At 46.0% G+C, this 19909-nt stretch overlaps 1 protein-coding gene across 1 annotated transcript in view; it reads left to right on the top strand.

Moving 5' to 3' along the window:
• Positions 1–17889, top strand: part of LOC122941646 (RUN and FYVE domain-containing protein 2-like) — a 32441-nt gene extending 14552 nt beyond the window's left edge. The window contains exons 6-14 of the mRNA XM_044299052.1: positions 173–296; positions 3450–3514; positions 6454–6519; positions 8031–8100; positions 8789–8887; positions 9160–9273; positions 11735–11899; positions 14517–14611; positions 17700–17889. Of these exons, the coding sequence (XP_044154987.1) occupies positions 173–296; positions 3450–3514; positions 6454–6519; positions 8031–8100; positions 8789–8887; positions 9160–9273; positions 11735–11899; positions 14517–14611; positions 17700–17808 (907 nt within the window). The 3' untranslated portion in view covers positions 17809–17889. The remainder of the gene's footprint in view (positions 1–172; positions 297–3449; positions 3515–6453; positions 6520–8030; positions 8101–8788; positions 8888–9159; positions 9274–11734; positions 11900–14516; positions 14612–17699) is intronic.
• Positions 17890–19909: the final 2020 nt, after the last annotated feature.

Here is a 19909-nt window from a genome sequence, read left to right as displayed (position 1 = left end):
TTATATTTTGAGTAAAGCTGCATTGTACCATATCCTGTTGATAAGTCATATTTCTCTAATTAGGGGAAACTTCTATATAAAAATTACAGTTGTGATTTCACATTGATTTACAATATATGCTATTCTGAACTGTGATTTAGGACTATTACTAACAGCTTTTTTTTCTTTCCAGTGAGTTTTATGAAAATCATGCAGTAATGATGGAAGAAGAAGGAACTGTTATAGTTGGGCTTCTGGTTGGCTTGAATGTGATTGATGCCAATCTCTGTGTGAAAGGGGAAGACCTGGACTCGCAAGTATGTTATATAAATGTATACATGTAATTCATCCATTTATTACCACATTTTTATAGTACAATCATATTCTGTAAAATAATATTATTTCTTTAGGTGGAATTCTGAAGAAAACAATTTATAGTAAACCTGTATAGTCCAGCGTTAAGGTGGATTCCTGCTAACAGTCGTTCCCGATCATCTGGCCGTCTAAATGTGCTGCTGATCACCTGATGAACGAGTGAAGCGCTCTTTTAGCGGGTGACCCTGTCCTTCATGCAGGCACCACTGATCATGGCTTCTGAGCAGCAGAGCGTAGTGTCAAAACAGTGATCAGCTGCTCAGAAGCCATGATTCTGTAGGAGGACGAGGGATCAGAATAGCGATCCCCGTTCTCATACAGTGAAGGAGATGCATGTAAGTCCGCTGTCTCCTTCACTGAACGAGCAGCCGACTGTCAGGAAGGAACGCTTCCTTCCCAACAATCACCCCTCAGTTGGCCCGCTAAATCCACCTTTAGTAGTCGCTAAAGATGAATGGTCGTAGAGGGGAACTTTATTTAAAAAGTGTTATCTGATACAGTCATCCTATTAGGAAATATGGATATCAAAGAAGGTCATGCCTACGTTAGCAAGAGAAGAGAGCCACCACCAGCAGCTGCTCTTGCCGTGGCAGACTGTATTACATGGACTGCCATTCATTTCAAAGCGAATATAGCCTCTGCATTGTTTCAAGCAATCAGTCTGTTCAGGGTGGGAGGGAAAGGCAGAGGAGTAGCAAGTGTAATTGAAAGGGGCTATCCACATTCTGAAGACATTTCTGAAATGACATAAAATGATTAGTACTGGGATAGTAAGCCGCCTTCCTCCCCACAGAGGGTCGTGCACTGGAAAATATACACATATGCCCATATCCCGAAGAGGTCCTTAGACGTCTATTGATGCCAAGAGTGTCTTTTCGACATTTGCTAAGCAGCAGTATATCTGTACACCATTTTTTTACTTACAGGAAAGTCATTGGCCACTACAGAAATGCGCCCTATAAGTGACAGTATATGGTTTAAAGTGGGGTATGTTGAGTTTGTTGTGTATGTCGGGAGATTTCCCATAACACTCTATGTCAGGGATCAGCAACCCTCGGCCCTCCAGCTGCTGTGAAACTACCACTCCCAACATGCAAATAGGCTTGGCTGTTCTTCTAACTCCCATAAAAGTGAATGAAGCATTCTGGAAATTGTAGTTTCTGAACGGCTGGAGTTTGCTGATCCTTGCAGTATGTACTTGTATTATAGTACAAGGGGTATTTTCATTTTAAGCCTGTATGGTATAGCCATAAATGCCTGATAGCTATGAATCACACCTCTCGGAACCTGAGGTATTGAGAGCACAGGGGTCTGCTGTTTGGCGATTCATGGCCACTGCAGACTTAACGATGTTCAGTGGAGAGGTGGCCACACCGATGCGCTGCCCAGTGCAGTTTCTAGGTAAAATTCCTCTCAGGGCGAGTGTCAAAAAAACTCCCCCCCCCCCCTTCAAAACTGCTCGATGAAATACATTGTAAAAAATGTGTAACCAAATTGCACGGACGGTCACAGTGACGCACCCAGTGACCCACAGACTCAGGCTCGCACTCACAGTGACGCACCCAGTGACCCACAGACTCAGGCTCACACTCACAGTGACGCACCCAGTGACCCACAGACTCAGGCTCGCACTCACAGTGACGCACCCAGTGACCCACAGACTCAGGCTCGCACTCACAGTGACGCACCCAGTGACCCACAGACTCAGGCTCGCACTCACAGTGACGCACCCAGTGACCCACAGACTCAGGCTCGCACTCACAGTGACGCACCCAGTGACCCACAGACTCAGGCTCGCACTCACAGTGACGCACCCAGTGACCCACAGACTCAGGCTCGCACTCACAGTGACGCACCCAGTGACCCACAGACTCAGGCTCGCACTCACAGTGACGCACCCAGTGACCCACAGACTCAGGCTTTCACTCACAGTAGGCTTCTTTATCAGCACTGCTCCGGGCGGGCGGTAACAGGCAGGCATTGTGGGCGGCGGTGCTCACCTCACTCACTGTACGTCACGTGGAGCATGACGTACAGTGAGTGAGCGCCGCAGCCCGCAGAGCCTGCCTGTGGGGGGACATTATTTTTAATAAGGATCACTATGGACATTATTTAGAATGGAGGCTGCTGTGGGTGTCATTATAACTGTATAATGTCTGATAGGCCTAGTCCTGAGTTATATTACCCTGCCCTGTATAATAATGTACCCTGATACCCCTTAGTTATATTACCCCAGCGGGGTAATATAACTAAGGGGTATCAGAGATGGGTACATTATTATACAGAGCATGGGCAGAGTAATATAACTCAGCTATATTATCCTTATTAAACTTAATGTCCCCCTCAGTGACAGTGGCCCCCATTTGTATGTCTCCCACAGTGGCCCCCGTCCCCCATTGTAATTAATGCCCCCCCCGACCATCACTCGCCTCACAGCAGGCTTCTTTTCAGCATTGGTACTGCTCAGGGGCTCAGGGAGGACAGTAGCAGTACTGCTCAGGGGTTCAGGGAGGACGGTAAGGCAGGCAGTGCGGCGCTCGCTCACTCACTCACTGTACGTCACTCGCCTGCGCCGCCTAGTGGGAGGAGCAGGCGCGTGACGTCAGTAAGTGCCGCCCGCACGTACGTACTGGCACTGTCTGAAGAGGACTCGGCACTCGGGCGCAGGGCAGGCGAGATCTCAGAGGGAGGGAGCCAGGGCGCACGGCAGAGAAACGACAAGAGGGCGCCCCTGCCGGCGCCCCCCTTCTGACAGCGCCCCGGGCGGCCGCCCGGCCCGCCCGCCCCTAGAAGCGGCCCTGGCGCTGCCATCTCTATTAAAGGGACCCGCAGAAAGAGCGCTGGTAATTTTCAGATGGCTGCATCTGTTTGGGTAGGTACTTTTAACAGGAATCAGGGTGGCCACAGTGTTACTCAGGAGACTTGATCTCTTTCACTGGAGCTTCTGGCTAGTCAACCCCATGACAAACAAGTGACCAGGTTGCAGTGAGACAGTCCTGGATTCCTGATCGCAACACATCTACTAAAAAGAGTTGTTTTTTAGAATACTCTTTTATAAGGTCCCTAACATCATATTTAATTTGTATATTTTGTAGGTTGGAGTGATTGATTTCTCCATATATCTCAAATCAGAAGAGGACGATCATAACAGAGAGGGAAAGTAAGTAATATTTCTATGCCTGTGTTGTTATGGAATCATAGAGTTTGTTTGTTGGTCAAAGGACTAGTCTGGAGGACTGCCAGCATACATTAAGTGATTTTTATCAAGATAGGCCATCACTAGCTGATTAGTAAGGGTCCACTAATCAGCTGTTCAGCAGTAGCTCCACTGCTGGGAACAGACAACTCTGTCTACTTTGTAGTGGACTGAGCTTGTCACTGCAGCGCTGCTCCCATCGACTTCAATAGAGGTGTCTTCTTATGGTGTCGGAGCTATTGCTAAACAGCTGATTTGCAGGGGTTCGGGGTTTAAAACCCACGCTGATCAGCTAGTGATGTCCCTCCTGTCCTCAGGATAGGAGATCACTTAAAGGGGTTCTGCATTTTTTTTAAACTGATGATCTATCCTCTGGATAGATCATCAACATCTGATCTGTGTTGGTCCGACACCCGGGACCCTCGCCGATCAGCTGTTTGAGAAGGCAGCTGCGCTCCAGGAGCGCCTCGTCCTTCTCACTGTTTAACGCCGTTTTAGCTCCCTTCACTGGTGCCCGTCTTGTCGCTGCAGCCAATGACTGGCCTAAATGGTGACACAATCCCAAGCGACATGTGCCCGGCAATGATGTGCCACTTGGAGATGTGACCCTGTCCATCCAGAAGTTTACAGGTTGGGGACTAGAAGTCCAGTGAAGGGAGCCGGAATTAAGCAGATGAGTATGATTTTTTTCAACACGTACAATGTGCTGCTGCCTACACTTAAAGGGGTTGGCCACTTTCTGGATACTTGTGATTAGTGTGTATGTAAGATGACTATATGGCATATTCTGTGCCATTTGCTGTATGTGATAAGGATAAGCCATGCCCCCTTGTTAGACAAATCTTCTCTGCTGTCCACTAATGGAGGCCCATGTGACCGGGCAGATCACTTCCATGTGATGTCTCTTTTATTCAGGCACACTGCGCCTGCACTTAACTCATTTGAATGGAGGAGATATCACACGGAGGTCACATCTCTATCAGCAGCCATTTTATGGACAAGACCTTTGTGTGTATACCAAAAGACCTGGCAAACGATTGGCGGTAATATAGAAAATGGCACATAATTTCTTTAAAGGCTATTGTTAGGTCTGGGCCTTCTGCCATACCTCCCGCTGTCTCTCCTGTCATATCTCCTGCCTCGCCACCTTCTGCTGTCTCCACCAGATGTGGCAGGCGCATGCTGCCTCTGTGCTCCATACCATACTGACATCCCATAGGGGCGCGTGCCCGCCGCTTCCTGTCATTTATGCTTCCAGGGGCGTGTGCTTCCTGCCTCCCAGAACGGCCACTGGGTGGGGTTACAAGGTTAAATAGCAGCTTCCTTTTCCAGGAAGTTGCCTGAGCGTTGAGTTATCAGTAATATAAATAATATAAAATCGGTGTTTTGATATGATCTTTTGTGTTTGACCATTCTCTATGTCTGCCGCCTGCATCGACTACTGGACCTGTCTGACCCTGAGCATGTCTGATGCTCTGTACCACGCTACTATCTGATACCGGCTTCTCTCGGACCACTCTTCAGCTTCTGCTTCTGACAATCATCATTATCAGCTGCTGTCTTTACTCCAGCAAATACCACTGCTCACCACCATGTCTGCTATGACTCAGTTCACGCTAACTGCGGTTGTTGCTTGAGCAATTGGAGCATTACCTGTTGTCTGACTCTGTTAGTCAGCCGTCATCCATATTAGCTAATCCTGTAGGTGGTTCAGTTTCTCTCTTGTTGCGTTCTGTCCTGTATCCTGAGAGAGTGCTGAATAACGCAATAGACATGCAGAGATCGGCAACCTCCGGCACTCCAGCTGTTCAGAAACTACAACTCCCAGAATGCTTCATTTACTTCTATGGGAGTTAGAAGAGCAGCCGAGCATGCTTGCATGCTGGGAGTTGTAGTTTCACAGGAGCTGGAGTGCCGAAGGTTGCTAATCCCAGTCCTATGGGTTAGTGGCTGCCATCCCTTGGTTGACACAGAGAATCCACACTCTGGTTTGACCAGTGGGTCCCACCCACTGGTGGTAACAGCTATATTAGTAAGTGCCATATAATTATCTTACAAACACATTGAGCAACAGTAACCAGAAAGTGTCCAACCCCTTTAAAATGGCTGAAAGCTGAACAACCTGTTTAACTGTAATATTTGCCCAATGTAGATATGATCTGTACTCAATGTCGGACTGGGGTTCCTTGGGCCTACCAGAGGAAATTATTCTCAAGGCCCAGCTCCTTAAATCATCAATAAAGCTTAAAGGGGTTGTCCGGGTTCAGAGCTGAACCTGGACATACCTCCATTCTTACCCCGGCAGCCCCCCTGACATGAGCATCGGAGCAGTTCATGCTCCGATACTCTCCTTTTCCCTACGCTAAATCGCGCAGGGCAAAGGCATTTTTTGGAGATCCGGTGACATACCGGGGCTCTCCAGGGGGCTGCCAGGAAGCCCAGTGACGTCACCGGCACTGATGGGCGGGATTTAGCGCTGCCCTAGCCAGTAAAAAGGGTAGGGCAGCGCTAAAGCCCGCCCATCAGAGTCGGTGACGTCACCAAACACACTGCCGGGTGGAAGTTTCTCCCCCGGCCGTGTGTTATTGAAAACAAAAGAGACCTTGCCCTGCGCGAGGGTAAGGGAGCGCGTCGGAGCATGAGATGGGGTGAAAATAAGGGTATGTCCGGGTTAAGCTCAAAGAAATAGACTAAACTGGCAAGTGATTGGCTGAAAGGCAGCCAAATGGGGTTTTCTTCTGGATCTTTGGGACCCATTATGGAATCAGATCCTGAGCCCACCGGAGGATCCTCTGGTGGGCCAGTCCGACCCTGTCTGTACTTTTCACATTCTGTCAAGTTTCTAATTTTTTTTTACATTTGTATTAATGAAATGTTCAGTAACTGATGTCTCTCGTTGTAAGGAATGTGCACATTTCTGCAATACTGGACCAGAAAAACTATGTTGAAGAACTTAACAGACAGCTGAAGTAAGTGGGCGACCAATTTATTTATTTTATGCACTTATATAGCGCTACTATATTCCGCAGCGCTTTACAGACATTAGCATCCAACTGTCCCCAATGGGGCTCACAATCTAATTCCCTATCATTATGTTTTTGGAGTGTGGGAGGAAACCGGAGAACCCGGAGGAAACCCACGCAAACACGGGCAGAACATACAAACTCCATGCAGATGTTGACCTTGGTCGGATTCGAACCCAGCGCTGCAAGGCACCAGTGCTAACCACAAATTTCCATTCTTTTCCAACAATTTACACTATTCTCGGTAGCTGACCATAAAAGACAATCATTAACAGTATTCATTATGTCTATGATATAGAACAACCAATAAATAATAGTATATTAGTTCTCGGGATTGTGTTTCTCCTTGTGGAGACTGCCACCCGGCATATAAAGTCTTACAGGCAATGCTGTCGCTCATTAGCGATTATGTGCGGGCTTCCCGGCCCGTGTAAAGGGCACGTTAAGGGGTTGTCCGGGTTCAGAGCTAAACCCAGACATATCCCCATTTTCACCCCTCCGGCCCCTCTGACATTTCATGCTCCAATGCTCTCCCTTGCCCTGCGTTGGATTGCACAGGGCAAGGGCTGTTTGTTTATATTTTAGCACTGCCTAGTTTTCCCCATGGAGAGCCCAGTACCTCACCGGATGTCCCAAAAAAGCCTTTGCCCTGCGCAATTCAGCGCAGGGAAAGGGAGAGCATCTGAGCATGAAATGCTCCGATGCTCATTTCAGAGGGGATGCTTGGGTGAAAATGGGGAAATCTGGTTAATAATCTATGCAGTTAGTCCCGTGAAATCTTGTAATAGATCCTCTTTAAAGATTTCGTAACCTGATTGTCTGGGAGTTGCACACGGGAGAACGCTAACAATATCATACAAAAGAGACTGAAAATATCATGTATGTCTTCTCGAACATGATAGGCAAAAACATGTCACTTCACACTGGCATCATGGCCCTTTCTGTTTTAACAGGTTTCCATTGCACCTGAAGGGCAAAATAGCATTTAGAGGTCGCCTAATAAATCAAAACCTGGTGAACACCATATAACATAGGAGTCTTAAGACTCTATTCGTCTTTCCAATGGTCGGGCAAGACAAGCGCTGATCAATGATAAACCCGTGTTACACCATGCAAAGTATATGGGAGAGGGATGATTGCTATCACAGTTTTATTGATTATCAGCAGCCCATCCCTGATAAGAGATGCAAATTAGCTGAGAAACAAGCATTTGCTTGTTTATTGGATGATTGGGGGATCGATTATAGAGGCCAAGGAATGAGCTTTCCTGACACTTTGCTCTCAAAAATAGCTCTGTCTCATAGGGACTGTCATTCTTTCACTCTTGATACCTTCTTTTACGTCTTCTTGGTTTAGTGCTATGTCATTTCTTTTTTTTTGTCTCAAATAAGCATATCCTAAGCACCTATATCCTAATAATATAGCAGTGTAACAGCTGTTTTCTCGCTTGTTTGCAGTGGCACAGTGAGCAGTCTTCACACAAGAATTGACACACTGGAGAAGTCAAATGCAAAACTTATTGAAGAGGTAATGTAGTTAAAATAGGGACTAGGAAACTGTTCAATACCAGACCCTTTCCAACCATCCATAGTCTCAATTTCAGTTGTGTGCCCTGCCTGTGGTATGCGTTGTACACTAAGGGGCCCTTTACATGGACGAGTATTGAAAAGATCATCGCTAACAAGCGTTCATAGTAACACTCGTTAGTGATGATCCGGCGGTGTAAAAAGCTTTAGGACCTGTAACCTCTCCTGACATGTCTGTTTTAGCCACTACTTGCATCCACCATGTAATGTAGAATAGTTGCTTCAGAATTGTTAGTACATGGGAAATGCAAGTAGCTAAGAAAGCAGAAATGTCAGGAGAGGTTATACAGTGGGTCCTACATAAAGTGTTCTGGACACTTATTTATAAGGATTCCAGGGGATGGCAGCCCAGTGATGGCTAACCTCCAGCTGTGGTGAAACTATGACTCTCAGCATGCTCCATTCATTTCTATGAAGTTCTGAAAAAAGCCAAGCAAGTGTACATCTTGGGAGTCGTAGTTTTACCACATCTGGAGTGCCGGAGGTTAGCCATCACAGCGGCCTAGCCAGATACAAACCACAGGGACTGCAGTGGAAGTGTGGAAAACGTATAAGACTTTAGAGATTGGCTTGTGAATGGTCAGCTCGTTCTGTAGGATCTTAAATGTTTTCTTTTTTTTGTCTTTTAGTTAGCCATAGCTCAGAATAATATCATCAAACTTCAGGAAGAAAATCATCAGTTAAGGAATGAAAATGCTCTGATTTTCATGAGAGCGCAACAACTTGAGGTAAAGAAGTATCTCTTTGATAAGTCATTTCAGCAGGTGATTTGCACATTAATCCAATACAGAAAAGTGCTACGTTGAGTATAACTTCATGCCTAAAGACCACCATATATCTGCCACATCTGGGCCATAATGACCCATGTACGAATGTATCATCTTAGGGTACTTTCACACTTGCGGCAGAGGATTCTGGCAGGGATGGAACTCAATAACGGAAAACTTTAACGCAAGTGTGAAAGTACCCTTAAGACTCAATTCGGTTGCTTTTCATGTAGGCGGCCAAAGCTGAAATTGAAGCCGAGCACATCTACAGACAACATTCAAGACATGGAATGAGCGACATCTTTACTGAGATATGCACTCATCATGACGAATCACAGCTGGAACAGGTACGCTTACGGCATTGTAGGGTGCAATGTTAGGGTGCTGTCACATAGCCTCTGCCTCCGTGTGGTCCAGCACAGCAGGGTTGTGCAGATTACTAATGAGAGCAGTGCTAGCTTCTTGCAATTTTCTTAATGGCTGTGCATTTTGTTTTTGTGGCAAACTATGTGGCCATTAACATACTGCATAGAGTTACCACTTCTCTCATTAGTTACATCCTTTTAGGGATCAGTGGGGTCTGACCCCTGGGAGCCCACCAATGCCTAGACAAAGGGGGGTTTCTCTTATCAATAAAACCCCTTTTGAAATAAGGGAAACATAGAAAACTCTTTGCTGTGAGATGTATTATGGCTTTTGTTTTAAATTGTTACTCTATTAAAGATTTTAGAATATAATCCCCCCTCCGCATAACCAGCATTAAAAGAAAAAGTGCACCAGCCTTAAAGTCCAGAATATCCATGAGTTTTTCAAGTCCATGTCCATCTCCCAACTTTTTCAGCACAAACCACAGCAGAATGTTGATCATATACAAATATCATCTGAGTGAGACCATACAATATACATACTATGGCACATTCCAAAATACATGGAAGAAGATGGACCCTCTTACCACCACACGTCAAACCACAGAGCGCACAGTCTGTGAGTTATAGCTCAAACAATATACCATCAATTCTCTTGACACTAGACCGGCACAATCAGTCAAAAGCAGCCATCATTTTTCAAATTTAGGCATAGCTACTCTTATCCTGTAGACCTCCTTTTCCAAGTTTAGTTGTCAGTTTATTTTGGACACATATTCGCTCCTAGTAAGGCTGTTCTCATGCAGCCAGTGCTGCGCATTGCATCAGTTTCCAGGCCACGTAAAGCATCCGTATAGCTTGGTCATCGTTAGGTCCTTCATGTAGCCCAGTATATGAACAAATGGCAACATTAGCAGAATACACTATGTTAAAATAATTGTATACATCACATCCAGCCAACTGATCTCCAGAAGGCATGTCATACTTGCAGTGAGGACATTTAGTTGGACCTAACCCCAACATCAAACAGAAATTTAGGAGTTTCTTAAACTCTATGCATTTATGTGCCTAGAATTATTATGTCTGGTTGTAAAAGAATGCCCATTCTCTGATATCAATCAGAGATCTTCATTATATAACACTTACAGGGGTATTCACGTCTCATAAATTGATGGCATATCTTTAGAAAATATCTCATCGCTTTTTAATCGGCGATGGTCCACCCCTGGGACACCCAATTATACTGAAAATGAAAGTCTTTCTCTGCACACAGTCAAGGTGCTGCTTCATTCTCACGACTGACAGACTGAGGGTCAAAGAGGTCAGATCCCCAACGATCATCAAATGATGACATATTCTAACAATATGCTTTATGTCACTAATCGCTTCAAGGCCCCTTTCACACGGACGAGTATCCCGCGCGGATGTGATGCGTGAATCCCGACCCATTCATTTCTATGGGGCTGTTCACATGAGCGGTGATTTTCACACATCACGTAACGCAGGCCCCATAGAAATGAATGGGGTTGCGTGAAAATTTCAAGCATCCGCAAGCAAGTGTGGATGTGGTGCGATTTTCACGCACGGTTGCTAGGAGACGATCGGGATGGAGACCCGATCATTATTATTTTCCCTTATAACATGGTTATAAGGGAAAATAATAGCATTCTGAATACAGAATGCATAGTAAAATAGCGCTGGAGGGGTTAAAAAAATAATAACAACATTTTAACTCACCTTAATCCACTTGCTCGCGCAGCCGGCATCTCCTTCTGTCTTCATCTTAGCTGTGTGCAGTAACAGGACCTGTGGTGACGTCACTCCGGTCATCACATGATCCATTACCATGGTAAAAGATCATGTAAAAAGTACAGTTAAAGGGTCGTCTCACTTCAGCAAGTGGCTTTTATCATGTAGACAAAGTTAATACAAGGCACTTACTAATGTACTGTGATTGTCCTTATTGCTTCCTTTGTTGGCTGGATTCATTTTTCCATCACATTATACACTTCTTATATCAAGAGGTTATGACCACCGCTGCAATCCATTAGCGGCGGCCATTATTACACACTATGGGAAAAAGTGCCGTCCTCTCTGGTAGCCAGGACCGTGGAAGCACACATAGGCTGGTACTTTTTTTCTATAGTGGTCGTAATGATGAAAATAAGCAGTGTATAATAAAAAAAATTAAATCCAGCCAGCAAAGGAGGCAATATTGACAATCACAATACATTAGTAAGTGCCTACTAAATGCCATTTGTTGAAGTGACACAACCCCTTTAAAGTAGTAAAAATAAACCTCATGAAGTGATGCTTCCTGGCAATTCATGGTAATGCGGCAGCCATTTTACATTTCGAGCACCATTTCACAGCCTGTCATGCTATAAAGCATGCTTTTGTTCTTCAGAGGTTCATGTGATCCCTGTGTTTACCACCATTACAGGAATCTGACACGGATCTTGTGCCAGCTAGGATGCAACGTGAAATTGAATTTGCAGTGAATTTCTTGGAGAAAGATATTCAGGACAAACAAGATGCGCTCATCGGCCTCAAAGAACAACTTAAAGAAGTAAAAGCAAATAATTATGAGATGTATGAGAAAAAGCAGGTGTGTATTATATAGAATGTATGTGGAGGGGCTGATCCTGTTGTGCAAGCTGCCTCTGAAGTTTAGAGAGGTTTCCAGGAAATACTAATTATGTTCTGTTGACCTAAAATATATTTCCTGCCAAACCACATTTAAGTCGCAAATTTTGTCACAATTGCGTTTTTTCACCAATATTTTGAGACTTGTTCCCAGAGAGAGAGGGAATGGGCCACGGACAGGTCACCTGCTGCCTATTACATGCACTATTTTGTGTGTCAGAAAACTGGCTCACATTACTCCTAAAATCTGCTCCACCTGCCTGCAGGCACAGAATTTACTTTCTGACGCACAGGACTCCAGGAGATGCATCAGAATTACAGCTACCTTGTAATACTGGTTTGTTATTAAAGGGGTTCACTGGGAATGATTTAAAATGGCCACCACCAACCTGTCCTAGAATGTCAGCAAGACTGTTTGCCAACAGAGCTGAGGGGTGAGGGTGACCTAACACCTTCCCTCCAGCCAGAGGTGTAACTTGACCAGCATGCACCTTCTATAAAACAGTTGTCTTCTCATGTGGTACAAGGGTCTTTGGGGCCCCTCAGGCTCCTGGGCCCGGTAGCGACTGCTACCTCTGCACCCCCTATAGCTACGCCCCTGTGTCAGGCTACTCGGCCATGATGGCATATCGTAGGCAGGCAGCTCTGCAAGTGGTGGCAACTAGTCCTTCTCACATTCTAGGACAGGTTGCTGATGGCCATTTTATATTATTCCCAGAGAACCCCTTTAAGACTGTCGTTTTTGTAGCCTAAGCCAAGAGTGGATCCAGCAGGAAGGAAAAGTACAAATCCTTCCTTTATGTTTTCCTCTCCTTTTAAATTCAATTTTGGCTATGGTTGAAAAACTACCACAAAAACTGTGCCTTTTTTTACAAAATCATTGAGCATGAAAGTGTGAGCTGAGTGGTTTCACACAATAAATTTTTAGCATTTTTACCGGTTTTCTCTGCATTTTGGTGCCATTTTTTTCATATTTTATCTTTAGGCCAGATGTTACTTACTTTACATTCTGTGGTGTATTATCTGATGCACCACAAACTACAAAGTGTTTTTTTTTTCATGGTGCTTTTTGCGTTGCATTGTGCATTTTTAGTGCTCTTTACAAAACACAGCATGCATATTTCCCTTAAATATGAATTACCGTATTTTTCACCCTATAAGACGCTCCATCCCATAAGACGCACCTAGGTTTTAGAGGGGGACAATAAGAAAAAAATATTTTTGATTACACCTCAGGTCAGTCCACCAATCAGACCCCCAATGTTAATAAGACCCCAATTGGACCTCAGATCAGACCCCCAATCAGACCTCAGCTTAGACCCCAATATGAATGACCCCCAATCAGACCTCAGATAAGAGCCCCATGCGCCTCTCTTCAGTCCCCCATATGCCTCTGCCCCAGCCCCCGTCCGCAGGGAGGGGCAAGGGGGGGGCAAGTGCCCCCCCCCCCCTGGGGCCAGCAGAAGTGGGGGGGGGGGGGGGGGGGCGGCGGGGCACAGGGAGATGAATGCTTTGTGGAAGCATCTCCATAGTCATCTGTATCGCCGACCTCAGGACAGCGATACAGATGACTGTGCTGAGGCAAGGGAGGGAGAGGCGTGTCCCTTTCCCTTCCTCTGATAGGCTGCAGGCACTAGGCCGGCAGCCTATCAGAGGGCGGCGCAGGCGGCGCAATGACGTCATCGCGCCGCCTGAGCCATACAGCGCGGGACACATGCCGGAAGAGGCCTGCATCGCTGCCAAGGAGGTAAGTATAAGTGTTTATTTTTTTATGCGTGAAAATCACTGGTCATGTGAACAGCCCCATTGAAGTGAATGGGGTTCAACCCACGCATCGCATCCGCGCAGAATACTCGCCCGTGTGAAAGGGGCCTTACCTTTCCTGCTCCGGACGGCGCTGCTCCTCACCACCTGCGCTCGGTAATCCTCCTCTTCAGTCTGCTGTGTGCGGCACGCACAGTGTGAGGTCACAACTCGCCCTCACATGTGCGCAGCCTTCACAGCAGAGCGCCGAGTACCAGGAAGAGGTGAGTATAGCATTATCACCGCGTCCCAATACACCGGTTCTAATCAGGGCATTTTCCCCCCACTTTTGGGGGGAAAGAAATGTGTCTTATGGGGCAAAAAATACGGTAATAGGCACCTAAAGATGCCTGTTTAAAATCTTAGAACAGAATGCCACAAAAATGATAAAAAATACATGCCATTTTTGCCACAAAAAAAACTGTTAATATTAATAACCTTTCCTTTGGATAGACTAGGGCATTAATATCAGATCAGCTGTTTGCAGGAGCTTCTGTGTGCCAGCATACATTATGTAATGGCTGTACCTGGTTACTGCAGCGCTGCCGTAAGCAGGAGCGACCACTACACACTGTACAGAGCTGTGGTCAGATGATGAATGTGTGTTGTAATATAGCACCTGAGGATTTAGAATTTCTCAAGTAGCATGGGAAAGAACCCAGGTAGGATAGTGAAATCTCCAGGTAAAGACACTGCAAGTCTGCATTTATACAGTGTGGATAGCTATATATTTTCATTGAAAATGTTTGTGATAAAATTATTGCCACTTTCTACAGAATTCTGAAGAGAATGCCAAAGAACGGGATATGAAAGAGAGACAAGACAGGAAGTCCGGTCAGATTGCAGCTGCCATGAAACCACAAGAACCAAGGTAAGTGACGTAAACAGTGAAACCACAGTTAAGGCTGCATTCACATGACCGCGTTGCAGACAGCAAACCGCAAATCTACAAAACACAGGCATCGGCCGTGTACATTCAATGGGTCTGCAATACGCAAGATACAGCCAAAGATAGAAAATGTCCTACCTTTTGTGGCTTGGAGACACGTACCTAGAAGCCCTTCCGCGTGTTTCTGTGTGCTTCCAGGTGCATGCCTCTGCGCCGGAGAAGACAGGACATGTTTTATCTTTGGCCGCATCTTGCAGATCGCTGAACCATTGAAGTCAAAAGGACGCACCACGAGGTGGGGTGTACATTGAAGATGCAGATCCGCTGTTTGTCTTCTGCAACACGGGCACGGCCGTCCTGAGATCGCGTGAATGGTGACATACGGTGAAATTCCAGAAAAGACTGAAATATCCAGTTAGAGAAATCCTAAAGAGTCCATTTTATAGAGAAGTATATTTTGACAGGGTCCCTGCAGAACAGCAGAAATCATTTTCCCAAAAAACAGGATTGATTCTACTGCACTACCCTACAGTTATCCCGTCGTATACCGCTCTCACATACTGCAGAGTGGTAATAAACCCTCACAATATTGTGCTCTGTGTTAACGTTATGTGGAGTGTTCTCCAATTTTCTCATCACCTTTCAAATGAAGTACCTAGAAAATGTGACATTTTCGGTATATTTTTTGCATGTAGTTTTTAAAGCAGTTTACGCCAAAATACTATTTACTCAAAAGGGTATTAGATTTTCTTGATCCCACGACAGCACTACTATAGAGACACCTCTAATAGGGGCAGGAAATCTGGATGTAAAAACAAGTCCTTCCTTTCTCACCCCACTGGATAACCAAGTCAAAAACGCTGGTCTTAATAAAAGACCCTCAAAGATTTTTTAGGAACTGAGCTCTGTTAGAGTGCCATGACCCTGATTTGAAGGAGTTATTTATGAAATTGTTGGAGAAGGGGACATGAAACCAAGTTTTAGATCTTTTCAATCAATACCTAGGTCTCAACAACTTTCTGAAATGCAGGAGCAAGCCGCAGGAGGCCTTTTAGATGTCTCCCTACCCTACATCTGGTGCCATTTAGAGAATTGCTGATATGGGACTAGGAACTGAACAGCAAAATCCACCTGGAAAACCCAAAACAGAAAACGCCCATCATATGGCATGGAAGTCTATTTCATATCCATCAACCACGACTTAAATCAAAGGGCTGAACATTAAGTCAACAGCTGTATGGTGACTACAGAAGCAGTCACAATAAATTCTACGTGGGCAAGGACTAAAAACCTGGCTGTACATATTTCCTACAATAATTGGATTAAACGCTGCTACTGCTGCTTTCCATTATTTCCTCAGAAGTTCATCTGTTTATAACCTTTAAAAAAAATCCATGTCTTCCTCACATCCACTCCTAATTGTTAAGCTTCAAGAATTCGATAGGTCACCACATCCTGGCGCAACCTGCAAGTTGTCTGAAAATTTTGCCCACATGCATTCTGTGCTGCTCTTAGTTGCATCCAATGTCACAATGACCATGTGTACCAAGGCCAGGCCAACAGCATAGCAATCCATAAACTCAGGACCAAACAGATATCTGAAGGAGCCAGATTAAATGCAACTCCACAGGTAGAATTAACCCCCTAACTGTTTTGCCCCAGTCCAGCTCCAGTAGTGGAATAAGTATCTAACTGGACGGGGGAGAGCTGCTTTAGATACTGCTATCTCCTGAATGGTAGCAGCTAGGTCTTGTTTGAAAGCTGATATTCCAAGCTTTCAGGCTATACCAGAATGACAGCAATATGTCCAGTACAGGGGAAGAGATCACTGATAGAAATTGGGATTCAGTGAATACAGCTGAAAGTAAAAACAGGTTTTACCCGCGATTATTCCTGACAGTGATTTCTCCTCTGTTGCTTGGACTTTAGCTGTCATTTTGGTCTTGTATCAAAGCCAGCTTTCAAACAGGACCAGTTGCATGTTTCTAGCTGCCACCATTCAGGGGATAGCAGCATCTAAAGCAGTCTTTCCCCCCTCCAGTTGTCTAATTTTCCCACTGCTGAAGCTGGACTCCGGCAAAACAGTTAGATGGTTAAAGGGGTTTTCTGAGATTTTTTTTACTGATGACCTATCCAGAGGACTGGTGGGGGTCTGACACCCAGCTGTGTGAGAAGGCAGCGGCCTTCTCTCTGCTTTTCCTATGCCAGTGCTGTCATGTTCATCTGTCACTTGGCCTAAGTACAGCCCAGTCCCATTCAAGTGAATAGGGCTGAGCTGAAATACCAAGCACGGCCACTATACAATGTACGGTGCTGTGCTTGGTAAGCTGCGAGAAGGCAGCGGAGCTCACAGGAGCGCCCCTGCCTCCTCAAAACAGGGGGGGGTCCTGGAAATCTCAGAAAAACCCTTTTAAACTGCTGGGACTCCTGAGGAAGCTCTAGGAGTCTCTCCATGGGGGCTGCTTATTTTTATATGCAGGTTTTCTATCCCTAAGGGAGAATCTCTTGTGGTGCGGGAAAAGTTGGGGGGGGGGGGGATTAAACTGCTCAGTAAATGCAAAAGTGGGCCATTGTGTTGTCCTTTTCCAAGTTATTAGAAATTCTAAATTTCCTTACTTGTGTGTAACAATGAATATGGCTGCCAGTACAACTCACAAAGAGCTTTTCAGGGCTGACAAAGGGCATTTGTACCCAGTGAAGCTGCACTATATCCCCCAGTCCTGCACTGCTTTACAGCTAGGCAGTTTTAGCATTCAGACATCTAGAAAAAGCTAAGTGACATTACTGTAGAACTTGTATATGTAACCCATATGTCATATGAGGACAACTGATATTACTGTAACTGGTGACTTTATCCTATAAATGCTGTGTACACCCACAGTGAGGGATTAGGGCTGGACGAGCTGTAGTCGTTCTGTGTATCTGTATAAACTACACAGAAATGTATATAATGTACAGTACTAAGCAACAATCCCAGCATTCATCTGCATTATAGTAATGTCTTTTCTGTTCTCTCCTTTTTTTTTTTTTTTTTACTATTATTTGTCACATACTTTTGTTCTCAAAACAGTGATAAAGAGGTTTTAACCAAGCCGAGACACATTGACATATCCTACATGAAGCACTCGGGAGTAGAATCTGCTCCACAATATAAGCTTATTAAAGACATATCATTCTAGCACTGCATACATATAGTGACATCAGTAGGGAAGGAGTAAAAACATACATTTTACTGATCTATTTAGTAGAATTTGTTTTACCTACAGTATATATACATTTGTAATACACTAAAATACACAGATGTTACTTACAGCACTTTGTACACACCGAGAAATGATGTATTAATGGTTAATTTAACTCCCATAATAGTAAAGAGTATTTTCTTACTGTTTGAGCTTGTCTTCATTTTTTTGGGGGCCAAGATTAGTTTTTAAGTTATTACAGAGTACAGGAAAAACGATGAGTCCTGCAGATCTAAAGCCAACAGAAGATTTCCACCAAGTTGTGATACTTTGAGCACTTGTAAGTATATAACTGTGTATTCACTGTATGCGGAGTTCCCATGGAACTTAAATTTGCAGAGGAAAATCCACAACTTAGGCTTCATGCACATGGCAATTTGCACCGGCACCATCCGTGCGGCTGCCGCAGACGGATCCAGACCCTTTCAACTTGAATCCACACCGCAAAAAAATAGAACTTTTTTTGCAGTGTGGAGGTACGGATAGAATCCCCACCGATGCACTCTGAAGTAATTCTGTGCCTCCATTCTGCATATTCTGGATTGTGGACCCATTCAAGTGAATGGGTCTGCATCCGTGATGCGGTGTGCACAAAGCCGTGGACCGTATATTGTTGACCTGCAATACGGACATGGACACGTGCATGAGGCCTTAAACCCCTTTGACACTCTAGTCTCCATTTGCGACTAGACCCGCCGCTGCGGCTCTGCCGTTGAATACAACGGCGGGCACAGGAGATGATAGTTCTCTGCCCCGCCCAGGGCCGGCCTTTGGGGTGTGCGGGCTGTGCGGCCGCACAGGGCGCCATAGCAACAGGGGCGCCGGGCGGCCGACAGCCCGCAATGTAATATGGGCAGGCGAGGCGGCACTTATGTTTTCCCACGGGGCGGGCGGGCCCCCGCCCCCTCCATCTCCCCCTCCCCTGTATTCAGCAGGGGGCGCACGTTGCGGTTTAAAAAAAAAAAACTTCGGGCGGCTGGCGGCGCCCCTCATTCTGCGCCGCCTGAGTGGCTGAGCCTGCCTGCGCCTGCTGTGTGCTGTTAGTGTATCGTGGCCGAGCTCTGTTCGATCCGCGGTACAGGAGCTTTTGTTTCCTGTACCCGGCCGGACTGACAGGAAGTGCTCACTTAGTGTGCACTTCCTGTCAGTCCGGCCGGGTACAGGAAACAAATGCTCCTGTACCGCGGATCGAACAGAGCTCGGCCACGCTACACTAGAGGTGGAAATGAGAGTGATGGGAGGGGGGGGGGGGGAGGAGAAATAATGAGAGTGATGGGGGGGAGGAGAAATAATGAGAGTGATGGGGGGGGGGGGGGAGGAGAAATAATGAGAGTGATGGGGGGGGGGGGGGAGGAGAAATAATGAGAGTGATGGGAGGGGGGGGAGGAGAAATAATGAGAGTGATGGGAGGGGGGGGGGGAGGAGAAATAATGAGAGTGATGGGAGGGGGGGGGAGGAGAAATATGAGAGTGATGGGGGGGGGGGAGGAGAAATAATGAGAGTGATGGGAGGGGGGGGGAGGAGAAATAATGAGAGTGATGGGAGGGGGGGGGAGGAGAAATAATGAGAGTGATGGGGGGGGGGAGGAGAAATAATGAGAGTGATGGGGGGGGGAGGAGAAATAATGAGAGTGATGGGAGGGGGGGGAGGAGAAATAATGAGAGTGATGGGAGGGGGGGGGAGGAGAAATAATGAGAGTGATGGGGGGGGGGAGGGAGAAATAATGAGAGTGATGGGGGGGGGGAGGAGAAATAATGAGAGTGAGGGGAGGGGGGGGGGAGAAATAATGAGAGTGATGGGGGGGGGGAGAAATAATGAGAGTGATGGGGGGGGGGAGAAATAATGAGAGTGATGGGGGGGGGGAGAAATAATGAGAGTGATGGGGGGGGGAGAAATAATGAGAGTGATGGGGGGGGGGAATAATGAGAGTGGGGGGGGGAGAATAATGAGAGTGATGGGGGGGAGAATAATGAGAGTGATGGGGGGGAGAATAATGAGAGTGATGGGGGGGAGAATAATGAGAGTGATGGGGGGAGAA

This window comes from Bufo gargarizans, chromosome 6, assembly GCF_014858855.1.
Source record: "Bufo gargarizans isolate SCDJY-AF-19 chromosome 6, ASM1485885v1, whole genome shotgun sequence".
Classification (NCBI taxonomy): domain Eukaryota; kingdom Metazoa; phylum Chordata; class Amphibia; order Anura; family Bufonidae; genus Bufo; species Bufo gargarizans.
This window is presented reverse-complemented; position numbering and strand designations above follow the sequence as displayed.